This window comes from Cucumis melo, chromosome 6, assembly GCF_025177605.1.
Source record: "Cucumis melo cultivar AY chromosome 6, USDA_Cmelo_AY_1.0, whole genome shotgun sequence".
In the NCBI taxonomy this organism is placed as follows: domain Eukaryota; kingdom Viridiplantae; phylum Streptophyta; class Magnoliopsida; order Cucurbitales; family Cucurbitaceae; genus Cucumis; species Cucumis melo.
The window spans coordinates 9,924,456-9,937,559 of record NC_066862.1 but is presented as its reverse complement, the minus strand read 5'-3'; the positions used below and the strand labels follow the sequence as shown (position 1 = coordinate 9,937,559).

The 13,104-nt window shown below is 34.9% G+C and overlaps 1 protein-coding gene across 2 annotated transcripts in view; it reads right to left on the bottom strand.

The window, feature by feature from the left end:
• Positions 1–1,041: 1,041 nt before the first annotated feature.
• The window catches only part of LOC103496088 (DExH-box ATP-dependent RNA helicase DExH7, chloroplastic), an 85,322-nt gene continuing 73,259 nt past the window's right edge, over positions 1,042–13,104 (bottom strand). For both annotated transcript variants that reach the window (XM_008457814.3, XM_017046418.2), the window contains exons 26-34: positions 10,629–10,727; positions 10,370–10,510; positions 9,939–10,009; positions 9,741–9,810; positions 6,265–6,357; positions 4,777–4,989; positions 4,243–4,335; positions 3,164–3,286; positions 1,042–1,627 (exon numbers count right to left, since the gene is read on the bottom strand). In XM_008457814.3, coding sequence (XP_008456036.1) covers positions 1,550–1,627; positions 3,164–3,286; positions 4,243–4,335; positions 4,777–4,989; positions 6,265–6,357; positions 9,741–9,810; positions 9,939–10,009; positions 10,370–10,510; positions 10,629–10,727 — 981 coding nt within the window. In that variant the 3' untranslated portion in view covers positions 1,042–1,549. The remainder of the gene's footprint in view (positions 1,628–3,163; positions 3,287–4,242; positions 4,336–4,776; positions 4,990–6,264; positions 6,358–9,740; positions 9,811–9,938; positions 10,010–10,369; positions 10,511–10,628; positions 10,728–13,104) is intronic.

Here is a 13,104-nt window from a genome sequence, read left to right as displayed (position 1 = left end):
TCTCTTACATACCCTCAAGCTAACAAATTGCAGAGGACAAGCAATTATTCTAAATTTGGGGATGTGAGGTAACACGTAGAAATAAAGTTATTGTGACTTGGGATTAGAATAATCAATTATATCTTTGATGGAAATCAGCTCAGCATTAAGAGAAAATAGTGCAAAATTACACTCTTGGGGTGAGGTGATTGAAAAATTATTCTAAATAACAAAACTTCTTAAAATATTTACAAATATTTTCTTTCGAAAAGGTATCGTAATACAACTTGTAAAAGGATTTGAACCCAGAATCCCATGTCCTTTGATACATATAGATGCCGATTGAGTTAAGCTCATGTTGATAATATTTACATATATTACAAAACATATATCACAATAGATCAAAATAGACTACTATCTATTTCTATCACGATACAAAGACATATAGAAAGTAATTTATCCTAGTTTATCGTAGTTCTTCATAGATAGATGATGATGTTTTGTAAATATTTCAGTTGATTTTGTTATATATGAAAAAAAAAACCTATCTTTTTTGGAAGCTTTGTATTTTTTACATTCGAACACTCGATTTTTATCTCTACTAAAATTGAGATAAAAGATCTGTTACCAAGTTGGTGAATGAAATCTTTTATTTGAAAGTCAAAGACTAATACTTAGATTTGAATAAATGCAATTTATAATCCTATATTAAATCGATGGTGAATTATAAAAAAAATAAAAATAAAAGCATATATCACAAATAATATACAGCAACCACCCCCATGAAAACTATGAAAACTCACAATGGAGATTAAAGTGGAGTTGAATGAATGCATTATTAGTAAATGGTTGGTTGAATAAAAACGGTAAAACATTATCTAGCCTTTTTGTTTGGAAGGATTATGTTTGTGAGAATTTATAGTACTATAGTTTTTTCATACTACCTTCTCTTCACTTACTTTTGTTGCTAACTCACAAAATAAATGAATAACAAACTAATAAATCACTTACTTTTTTGCTAACTCACAAAATAAATGAATAACAAACTAATAAATCACGTGATAGTCAAAATACAGTTAACTTATTGGTAATTGACATAAAATTTCATCTTAGAGGTGGGAAGTCCGAGTCCTCACACCCTAATTGTTGTATTACAAATGACATTATATCATGTGATAACATGTAAAATAAAGAATGTAAAGTTTTTTCAAAACGAAGAGACCAAAAGGTCTATGGATCAAATCCCATACTTTTATTACCTAACAAAAAATCCATATGTTTGTTAGATACCTAAATGTGGAGCTAAAGTTAATAGGGGAGGGTATGCGGTTCTCTCTCCAACTTTCCCCCTAATTTAGTTTCAACATCTTCAAACATAAAAAGGTGTACCAAAAGGATAGCAAGTGATGACCAACCCTGTAAATAACTGTAGTTTCTCATCTGTCTCATCAAGCCATCCATTAGATTCCAACAGCAAAATTTGAGAGGCGAAGGTCTATTTTGGCATGAAACCATGCATTCATCTTGGTTCGATTTTTGTCGTCAATGTTACGCTTTACCATTACTATGCCTATGTAAGGGGTTTGTCTTCTTCTAACAACAAACGAACTATAGACTTTAGAACCTCGTTCTTGATAATAATAGAAGTCTGCAAAAAGGAAAAAAAAGAAAAAAGAAAAAAAAAACAGTTACGCATCTGAAACACGTAAATATAGGAGTATATTTCAACCGGGAAAAAAAGTAGAGCTCTGATAGTAGATGTAGAAAGCATAAACACAATGAAAAAACAATTTGTTGATTGCTATTCAACCTAAAACAAGGACTACACAAATCATATCGAGTAATTTCTGGACTTCTTGTGACCATCTTTTTATTTTTTAGTTACACACAACAAAGTGCAGTTTGTAAAATCAGATCTTTAGATCGTGCATGTATGATACTAAGCTTTGTTGAAAAAATATTTGGTTCAACTCAACTCTCTTCCTCGTCGTTTTTTACGTTTCACGATCTCATTTCCGTTTTATCTTCTATTATTCATGCTTTCTAGTGCTCTTCTGATTTTTATTAATCCTGATTGAATTCTAACTCCATGAACAAACTAACTCCCTAAACAACCCCTTAAGTTTCATTAATTTGTTAGCTTAAATTTTGAGGTGAGTCTAATTGGTCCCCATACTATCAAGGGTCTAATAGGTCCCTAGACCTACAATTTTTGTGTTAATATTGAAATTTTAATTGTGTCTAATAGGACCTAACAATTTTAACATTTTTAAGAATTAATTGATCTATCGTTTAAATTTTGTGTCTAATTTTACCATAGACTTTATTTTTGTACTTAGTAAATATGTGAATTTTGAAATATTTGATCATTTGCAATACTTTATTTGTAATTTTAAAAGTTCAAGATACCAAATAAACACAACCAAATTAAATTTGTAATTGTAATTTTGACCATTTTGCCATTTGTTGACTACCAATATTTTTAAAAACCAAGTTAATTTTTGCAAACCAAAAATAATAAACTTTTTTTTTCAGAACTTAAATGTTAAAAAAATTAGGGGGACAAAGCAAACATACATTTAAAAATAGAAAACTGAAGTAACAACCGGGTCTAAATATCTCATTATTTGGTTTCCTAAAAATGACCCTACAGCTTACCCATGAAACAGGACGGTTTCTATTTTGCTTTCTGAAAGAGTGATAAGATAAATGGGTAATTAGTAAAAGTAGTACATTTTTTGTTTTACATTTCAAAAGTAGCACACTTTTAAAAAACTTGTAAATTTGTTTTCCTCCGTCAATTTTCGGCCAACCTCGACACTAAAGTTCTTTTCAAATTTTAAAACATCGTTTCAACATCATTTCTCGATCCTTGTTATTAATTTTAAGAATGACACCGATAAATGATGTTGAGACAATTTTTTAAAACTTGAAAAGAATCTCGAGGTCGAGGTCGAGGTCGGCCGAAATTGACCGAGAAAAACAAATTTACGAGATTTTAAAAGTGTTACTTTTAAAATGTAAGACCAAAAGTGTGCTACTTTGCCAATTTCTCAAGATAAATTCAGGAAGTCTTAACATGGAATAAACATACAAGAGCGTGGCATTTTTGAAGCAAGAAAACTAGAGTCATGAGGAAATCATTTCACATGAAGATAAAAGAGCAAGGGTAGATTGAAGGTACCTCTGGTCTTCTAATAAGTTCCTTCAGAATAGAATGGAGGGTCAACCTAAGTTCTTTAAAGAGTACAGCAATTTGCGCCGGTGCAGTCAATTTCAACCAACCGTCTATAATGACGATTCCACTCTGAAGCAAAAAAACATGAAACCACAAGAAGAGTTAAAAGAAGAGTTGAAGGGTATTTCAGTTTCTTGAAAGATGCGAAAGGTTAATTTTGTAAGTGCTCGTCATAAATGTGATAAATATGTATCTGCCAATCTACTGTACGTAAAATGCAATCAAAACCAACTGCAACCAAAGTATTGAAGGCTTTTCAACCTAATTCATTAATCGCACAAGTATTCTAAGCATTAGACAAAAGAACAGGTCAAGCATTGAAATGAATATTCACATGGTATCCTTTCACTTGTCTTCCCCTCATCCCTAGAACAGATTTTAATATGAATGATGGTCGACACATGAGGGATCAATTTTGGAAATACTTAGGCTCTGCACAATTAGTCAGGAGGATAAGGAAATTGATATTTGAACTGTAATAGTATGAATTGCATGCTGTCGGTGCGAGTGCAGAAGATTCTTTCCTTTTGGGTTATGAGTGTTGGGACAGCAACATGGCTGAGACTTCACTAAAAGTCACCTTTAGTAAATTATACTCGGGCCTAAAATATGAAATCAATTTGATGTCACATATTGCCTGATGGAGACCAATGGCTAGTTGAACGAGAACTTTAAACTTCTTCAATAGCAATCTCAAAGGCTCGTTGTTGGGAAACTTTTGCCTTCAAGTGTTATCTTTCAGGAACAGTTAGTGGGAGAGGCATGTGCCTCTCGACGTGCTTGAGATATTATAGTTGACTTCCTTATAATAATATTACTTTCTGTTAATTTCCATTTCTAATTTTGATTACAATCAATTTATCCTGAGAAATTAACTTGGGTCATATCATGGATTTATGCGATATCGTAGTGACACAACCAGGAATTATCCTAACTTTAATACTAGGACAATGAAAGACGACTATGCTGCATTGTATTAGCTAAAAGCAAACAAAGTACACTTTTAAGTTGCATGGAAACAATACCTGATGCTGAATATTAATGGACCCGCCAAATAATAAGATGGAGTAGGGAGAAACAACCGAAGTATCCCGGATAAAGACTTTATTGGTTTCTACCTGCAAATTTGTTCATCCAGGAAACAGTCATGGGCTCATGCGCAAGAAAAGAAATAACTATTATTCAATCGTTCGAAGGAAAGTTCAGTTTTTTTTTTTAATTTTGATATAAGCCAACTTACGTGTACTTCAACTAATCTCACAGGATGACTTATCTGATCCTACAATATTTGGGTGCCAAGAAAATTCGTAGGAAATTAATTCCTAGGTAGGTGACCACCATGGATTGAACACATGACGTCTTGGTTAGTTATTTAGACAATGTCTCATTTCTTACCACTTGACCCTCTCTTTTTCCTTATTCTTATTTTAAGAATTGGAAATTTTTTTAAGAAGGAAAAAAAAAAAAAAAGAGAGATAATAAGAGGTGCCCAGTTTGGTGACTGCTATCAATCATTTCTAAATATTGAACATACTTCAAATCAAACAAGAGTCACGAACCTTTTCAAGGAACACATGGAAGGGGTACTGAAATGCTTTTAGGTTGCTGTTGACCGAAGAAGGGTGTATATATACTTCTCTTCTACCATCATACAACACTGGACGGACTGTGGTAGCAGGACCAGACGATCGCCCAAGGCTATTAAGAGCTGCTTCAGTAATTCCTTCCTCACCAGCAGCTATGTTGGGATATAGTCCTGCACATAATACTGCCTGCAGAAGTATTTAGATCTTTTTCCCAGAAAATAACAAATCCTAAAACTTATATCTGACATTATTTTCGATCTATAGAGGTTCTTTATTCTCAAGGATGAACATAATAAATACAACACAGCCGTAAATAATCAACAAAAACAAAGTGCCCACTGTTACAATGAACAGTAGCATCTAGGAAGCCTACACAAAACTAGACGGTTCAGACAAGAACACCCATTCTGCATCTTTACCAACACATTAAACATAATGGTTGAGAAGAAATCTATCTCAATACATTGTCTAATGATATCCCAAAGATGTCTAATGATATCCCAAAGATGAAATTTGATTTTCTTCTGGCCAGAAAAAAATGTTGAAAGATATGAACACGAGCAAGATATGAAATTTTAGAAAAGGCACAATTTCCACATAAAATATCTTAATAATTTTAGTTCTCTTAGATTGACGTAAACAAATAAAAATATTGCTAAAACACAATTACGATATTAAGTTTCTGTGAACATGTCAACATTTTCATCAATACTTTTTCACATGTCCATGGGTTCAACATTGAAACGAGACGAATTGACATTATATTGTAAAAAAATGATAGAACATACGAGGAAAGCATCATGACGCTCATGAATATAATATAAATAATAAGTATCTTAACTTCTTTAAAAGTTGTAAAATACTTATTTGCTACTACTTTTTGTTTTTATAATTTCTCTAGAAATTTACATCAACATTGAGGGTGCGTTTGGGGGAGGGAAAGAGTTATGGGGGAAAAGGATTATAATAATCCTAGGATTATGATAATCCTAGTGTTATGATAATATGTGTTTGGGGGAAAGAATATAAAAGGTAGTATTATAATAGTATGTGTTTGGGGGAGAGATTATGATAGTAGTGTTATAGTAATATGTGTTTGGGGGAAGGATTATGATTGTAGTAATTTAAAAAATAATAATAGAATAAGATAGGGTTATTTAGGGATTAGGATTATTTATCATATTCCTTGGGCCAAACACGGTTTGGCCCAATTTCCTAATCCTTTTCCCTCTAAAACCCCACCCCAAACACGCCCTGATAGTTTATCGACACTTCCATCAATATTTCATAAAATAGACCTCAATATTTCTATTAACATCGACATTTTAAACCTTGCATAAAATATATAAAGCTCAACAAAAAGAAGCATAGAGATAAAGTATGAGTTATCCTTAAAAAGTCAAGTGGAGAAAGAATTTCAAATCTTTTCAAAAGTTCCAACTAAAGGACATAAGTAGTTACCTTTACAATTGATGGATGATCCGAGTACACGTTGAATGGTTGGGATGAATCTGAAAACCAGGTGTCAAGGTCCTCCTTCGTTGTTCTATCAAACTAAGATGAGAAGAATATTTTATCTTGTGTACAGAAACTGAAACTATTAAATAATGACATTTCAGAACTTGAAAATCTAACTGTTGCAGTTTTCAATAGGTCGTAGCATCTGACCACGAAGAAGAAGTGGACCCTAAGAAGAAGAAGTGGACCCTAAGAAGAAGAAGAATGGTGCCATGCTTACTCACAATTATCCGATGCTGTTGCCATGCTTACTCACAATTATCCGATGCTGTTTTTTGGATATGATGAGGATGCTATGGAGGTGTCAACATAATGCCCCACTGCCTCCCAACTAACCAAATGAGTACCCAAACCTTCGTCCACCCCTTACCAAAAAAATCTTTCGTATACTTCTTAATAATCTTGCAAACCAAGCTAGGGGCCTTTAAAAAGGAAAGATAATAAAGGGTCCACTTGTCTCAAACCCCAAGAAGCTTGGACCGACCCTTTCGAGGCACCATTGATAAGAATAGAATACTTCACATCACTAATACACCCCATATCCACATCCTCCACTTATATCCGGAGCCTTTTTTCGTTATCACTCTATCCAAAAAATCCCAATCCACATGGTCCTAAGCCTTCTCAAAGTCTAGTTTCAAAACCACTCCCTCCTTCCTTGACGTATTCTCCTCAATGGCTTCATTAACCATGACGGCATGATCCAGGATCTGCCTCCCAGCCGAAAAAGCACCTTAGGCCTTAGAAATGGTAGTAGCCATCACTTTCCTTAGTCTATTAGAAAAAACCTTGGCCAAAATCACGAAGACATTGGTAATGAGAATAATAGGAGGAAACTCCTTAACCTTATTGGTTCTTCTTGGGAATCAAACACACAAAAGTCTCCAACAATGACTTGTTCAAAATACCACTCTAAAAAAACTCTGTAAACACCTTTTCCAAATCACCTTCAAGATTCCAGTTATCTAGAAAGAAGGCCATAGAAAAGCCAACAGCACCTGAGAATTTGTTCCCATCACAACTAAAGATAGCTATTTTTAACTTATTCAAGGTGAACGAAACCACCAACTCCTCATCCTCCCTAGCCTAGGGGCGATCATCGGTCGGGCGGGGGCGGTTTTGTACAAAAACCACCGCCGAAAACTGACGTAGTCGGTTTATAATGGGTTCAACTGACTGCCGATCGACCGAGCCGCTGGTCGGTTCGGTTTTCTAGCCAAAAGGAAGTGGAGGGAGGGAAGTCGATGGACGACGGTGGACGGAGGGGAGCGGCAGCCGGGGACAACAGTCAGTTGCTTGTTGATGAAGACGTGAAGGAAGAAGACGAAAGGGTGTGGAGTGCGGGCTACTGGAAGTCTGTAATTTTTAATTTTTTACTTCATTCATTGGGGAAAAAAATAAAAAACAAAAGTAATGTGGGCAGTGGGCTGGGCTTTTGGACTCATGAATTATGTATTTGTAATAACTTGGGCCAGCCAGAATTCATAATTATTAAATAAGATTTGTATTACATTTATATATATATATATATATATATAAGTTTGGCTGGGTTTGGTCATCCTCCGATAAAATTTCGATCGGTTTTGGTCGGTTTTTCGAAACATCTTCCTTAAACCGATCACCGACCGTATTTTGCATAAAACCGACCATCAGGTATCGGTTCATTTGGTTTTGGTCGTTCAGATCGGTTTTTTCGGGTGTTGATGCTCACCCGTTGCCTAGTCGATATAGGGCTCCAATCAACACCTTCCACAAAGGGCTTCAGACTATAAAGGCTAGTGTAAGATCTAACTATCTTCTCCTCAATCACTTTATCATCTCTAGTGCAAACCCCATCATCCCATTAGCCATTTTTCAGAACACCTCTCTTTTTTCTTGCTTGAAGGATGCAGTTTTAGGGAGGGGAGAAGGGATTCGAGTTTCAAGTCCTGTTAGGTTTTACGTGTCAATCTTTGTTTAGTTTACTTCGGGATCCCTCCCTCTTTAGGGAATTTGTTTTCGATGTGGTCTGCAGGATTAAGGTTCCTAAAAAAGCTAGGTTCTTTATTAGGCAAGTCTTACTTGGTTGGATTAACACTATTGATAGGCTTGTTAAGAGCATGACTCTTCTTGTTGGACCTTTTTCCTGTTTTCTTTGTCAGAAGGCAAAGGAAGATCTTGACAATCTCTTTTGGGATTGCCAACATGAGCGTGCTGTGTGGAACTCCTTTCTGCAGGAGTTCGACTCTATTTTTGTTGGCCAAAGGAGTGTTCGTGTTACGATCGAGGAGTTCCTCCTCCATCCGCCCTTTAGAGAAAAATGGTGTATTTTATGGCTTGCTGGGGTGTGCGCTGTGATTTGAGATGTTTGGGAGAAAGGAATGATCAGTGTGGTAGTAGAGAGAGGGACCGTAGTGCGTTTTGGGATTTTATTAGATTTCATGTGTCCATTTAGGCTTTGATTTTGAAGACCTTTTGTAACTATTTCTTAGGAAACATTTTAATTTGTTGGAACCCCTTTCTATAGGTGGGGTGCTTCATTGGGTTGGGTTTTTTTTTCTTTTTTTCTTTTGTATATCTTTGTATTTTTTTTTAAAGGAAACCGGCCTCTTTATTGATAACAATAAAACTCAAAGTACAAAAGATTTATAAAAAGAGCAAAACAACAAGAGATAAAATATGATCAAGGGGTGCATTTGGACATTTCAACTAGATTGACACCCCCTTAGCACTCTCATCATATGCCGGGCATTTTGTCATTTTTGCTCGATGAAAGTTGTTTCTATCAAAAAGAGAAAAAAAAAGATCAAGAGTTCAAACCAAGGTTGTGGAATCTTACGGGAGACATAAAATGAAAGCCCAACTAAGAACAAATAAAGATAATAAATAAAGAAGAAAAGATCATTAAAGATTTGTTAAAGAATGTCAAGGAAGCTAAGAACAATACACTATCCAGGTTCCATCTCAAAATCAATTGGAAACTAATTTATATCTTATAAAGATCTTGATTATTTCAATGTGGTACCTCAACAATATGTATAACATGATGCAAAATTTTTGAAACAAGAAACAAACTTTTCTCAAAAGCCAATGACCATATTTTCATAAATTACATTTTGTCAATTTCTTTTGTTTGATTTAAAAGGTTCTTGCACACAATTTCTAGGTAAACATTTTCAATTATGGGGTGATGTACGGGCTTTTTTGGGATTTTCACATGTATCAGTTCTTTGCTTTATTTGTTGGCTTTTAGAAAGCTTTGATAGTTCGTTTTAGTTGGCTGTTTTAGTAGTTAAAGCTGATTGTTTTTCAGCTTGTGGTTCAGAGATCGTATTTAAAGGATGGTTCAGTTTGTATTTAGATAGATCATCAACCATAATTGAATTCAAGTATTCTCCGAGACTTTGGTGTACACCAGGTGGCCACCTAAAATAACTTACACGAGATCTTTTAGGAAGATCAACAAGCCCAATGTCTGCTAACAATGTCCCAAACTGTACCCTCATGTCCCTGAAAATATGTGAAAGCATTGAGCAAAAAGGAAGGAAAAAAAATAGAAAATAAAAACCACTGACACGTTTGCGGTTCAACCAACCAGATTCAAGTAATTGTCAAAGATCACCAGTGAAAGATTGTACCTTATCATGTGCATAACCGAACTGCTTAAGAAATATGATTTGCAGAACTGCTGTGCAGCTTTAGCTCCTTTCTGCAAAAATAAAGATCTCATGAGATAATATCAATCAATGTGGAGATATAAATTGAAGAACAGGAAAGCAGTATTTTGCTCGGAGCCTCAGATATACAAAAAATGCTGAAAACCCGCTAAGAGATCTACTCTTAGCTTATAACTGGGGTTCTATTCTCCCGAATGAACAAAAAACTTATAAACCGTGGATTACTTCAATTTCTTGTAGTAATCAACAAATTTGCATCACCATCAAAGCCAAAAAGAAAAAGAAAAATTATTGTCAATTTTAACTTCATCACTATCCTTTGAAGTTGAGGTTGAATGAGCAGAGTTGACACGAGATTTTACGTATGAAGGACAGAGTACAAGATATCTAACCTGATGCAAAACTTTTTCCCATTTCTTGTATGCATTCACCATAATCAGGTGGTCAGATTGCTTGTCATTGCCACATGACTCACCCAAACCGTTTCCCTCATCAGACAAAAGAGCCAATTTAGCTCGTTCAACATTCTGCCTCTGAAAAGTATTAAAAGACTAATATTTATTTTGTGAATTTTAATTTATATTGACAGTTGATGTTGAACAGACAAGTTAGGAGAACATCAAGCAATTCAGTAACCAAAGACAATTGGACCTCATCTTTTGGATAAATAAATGGAGATTTGTAGCTCAGAAATGCTGATATTGAGAGAATGGAGGACAAGCAACCGAAAATTCCACCATATAGCATCATCTGCAGTCATAAAGAATAAATTACAGTAAGCCAAGCCAAACATTCCTCTTTTGGATTATTATTGCCGCTGCATTGCTTATTTTCCTAGATCAAAACTCTGGTCCACAAAAATTGCCTCACCACAGCACAACAGAACAATAAAAAAAGATATGAGAATCAATTAAAAGACAAGCAAGGAAAATAAAAAATGTGCAACATTCCAAAGAGGAAAAAAAAACCCACTCCCACCAGTCTTCCACAGTCTCACTGCCACTGCCACACACACACCATCGATCTCTCCCATAGCTCCAGCCCTGTGGCACCTGACAACCTCCTTTCCTCCTGCCTCCCCTGATGACTGCCTCAACAACCCCTCACAGACTGGGATGAACATACTCTTCAATTTTGGATTGGAAAAAACCGGCTACCTCCTTCCCCCTGATTTCTTCCTGCTTGAAACCTTTTCCAATAATCACTCTCCCACCATGCTCCAAACCTTTAATTCCTTCAATTTGGGCCCAAATCCAACAACCAATCTCTTGATTTCCTCAATATCTTGTTTGCCAGTCATGGATTTGGCTCCCTTTCTCAACATCTTCTCTCTTTCCGTGGAAAAGTATTGGAAGACAATATTTTTTTCGTAAAGAAAGAAATAAGGTGGGATGACAAGAGAAGTAGATAAAAGTAATACCCCTAAACTTCAATTCCTCTAGATAACTGGACGAAGGCTTTGACAGAGAGGAAAGAGAGATGGAAGTGGAAGAGAGGAGAGCCAAGATCAGGAGGTTCCAAATAGTGCATGCTGTACAAATCTTATTGGCCTTGGGTTTAAATTCCTATATTATAGTTTATTTCTTAACTACTATTTATTTTCACTCGTAGATCTTTTTCATAACTTTTTGAACCCACATCTGGGGAGAATGTTAAAGGTACTGATATAACATATTTACTGTAACCCATCCATTTAAGCTTTCAGATATCGACAATATCAAAGATGGAGTAAGAGAAGACCTAACCCCTACATGCTATTAAAAAATTAACGGTCCTAGTCTATTTGTTCGCTCATAAGATTGTGATATTTTCGGAGGGAAGTGCCATATGCCATTTTTTGTCAAGTACTGTCAAATATGTTTGAGTTTCCACCCAAATTCATTTGTCTTTTAAGTTTTGGAGGAGGCATTTTTTCCTTAGATTTGATTGTTCATCTACAACTACCGTTCACCATTAGGAATAGGCTGTCCATTTTCTTGTTAGATTGTCCTTGTACAGTGAAGGCAAGGTTTTTTTCTCAAATTTGGAATTATCTGTTCCAGGTCCTAACATTCAATGAGATGATCTTTTATCTAATGATAAAACTGAACTCCCTCCACCTTTCTAATGAAAAATATTTTAGTTCAGAGAGCCCCATATGTTTGAAAAAATCCACATCTGTTACTGATCTTGAACTTATTACCAATTAGAATAAGCAAAAGCTCCAGCAACATAAACCCTAAATCCATTTTTCATGAAAATTCAATACATTCCCATATTCCTAAAAGGACTGAGACACTCCAGGCAAAAGCAATTTGGTTTGTCATTTTCTACCGAGTATTCGGAATGATAAGCACTTGAAACTTATTATGCTTTTAGATAAGATATTCTGGTGCCAAGTTGTCCAAAGTATCCACGGTAGAAGTACTTTCAATTGTCACAAGGATAGTAAGTTTAGTCAGAGTTTACTGTTTACGTAGCCCTTGGATAAATATTTCCGATCATGGTTAAGAGTTCAAGCTTTAGCTATTTTTAAGCTTGGTTGTGGTAATAGAATTGCATTTTGGTTTGACAAAAGATCTTTCAATAAATCTCTTGCTTGGATGGATTGTTTTGAAGTTCGTCAGATCAATGCTTCCTCCAGGGGAACTCGTTCTAAGTCTTTTGCATATTTTTCCATCCAAGATCTATGCTTCAATTGGAGAGCAATTATTTTTCCAGCCTAATGTTTTCTTGTGTTTGTATTTGCTTTATTTGAATGTTTTATATTTATGCTTGATTTGGTTGGTATTGCATTTGGTGTTTTATATAGTATCTCGTATTTTGAGCATTAGTCTTTTCACCTCTTGATTGGAAATATACGTTTCCATTTCAAAAAAAAAAAAAAAAAAAAAAAAAAAAAAAAAAGAGACAAGAACTCTGACAACACACACCTCAAATCTATTTTCCACTAAAAATCAATCAGGAGTCTGCTCTCCCAGAAAGACTGAGACAGTCAATACCTATTTGGTTGGTTCATTTTCTACAATATACTCAGAATAGTAGGAAAAAGAAAACCAAGAAGAGTTCTTTCCTCTTTACTCAAAATTATTTATATATGTTAGGGATCCCATGTTGTAAAAATCTAAAGACCTCAGTTTATAGGATA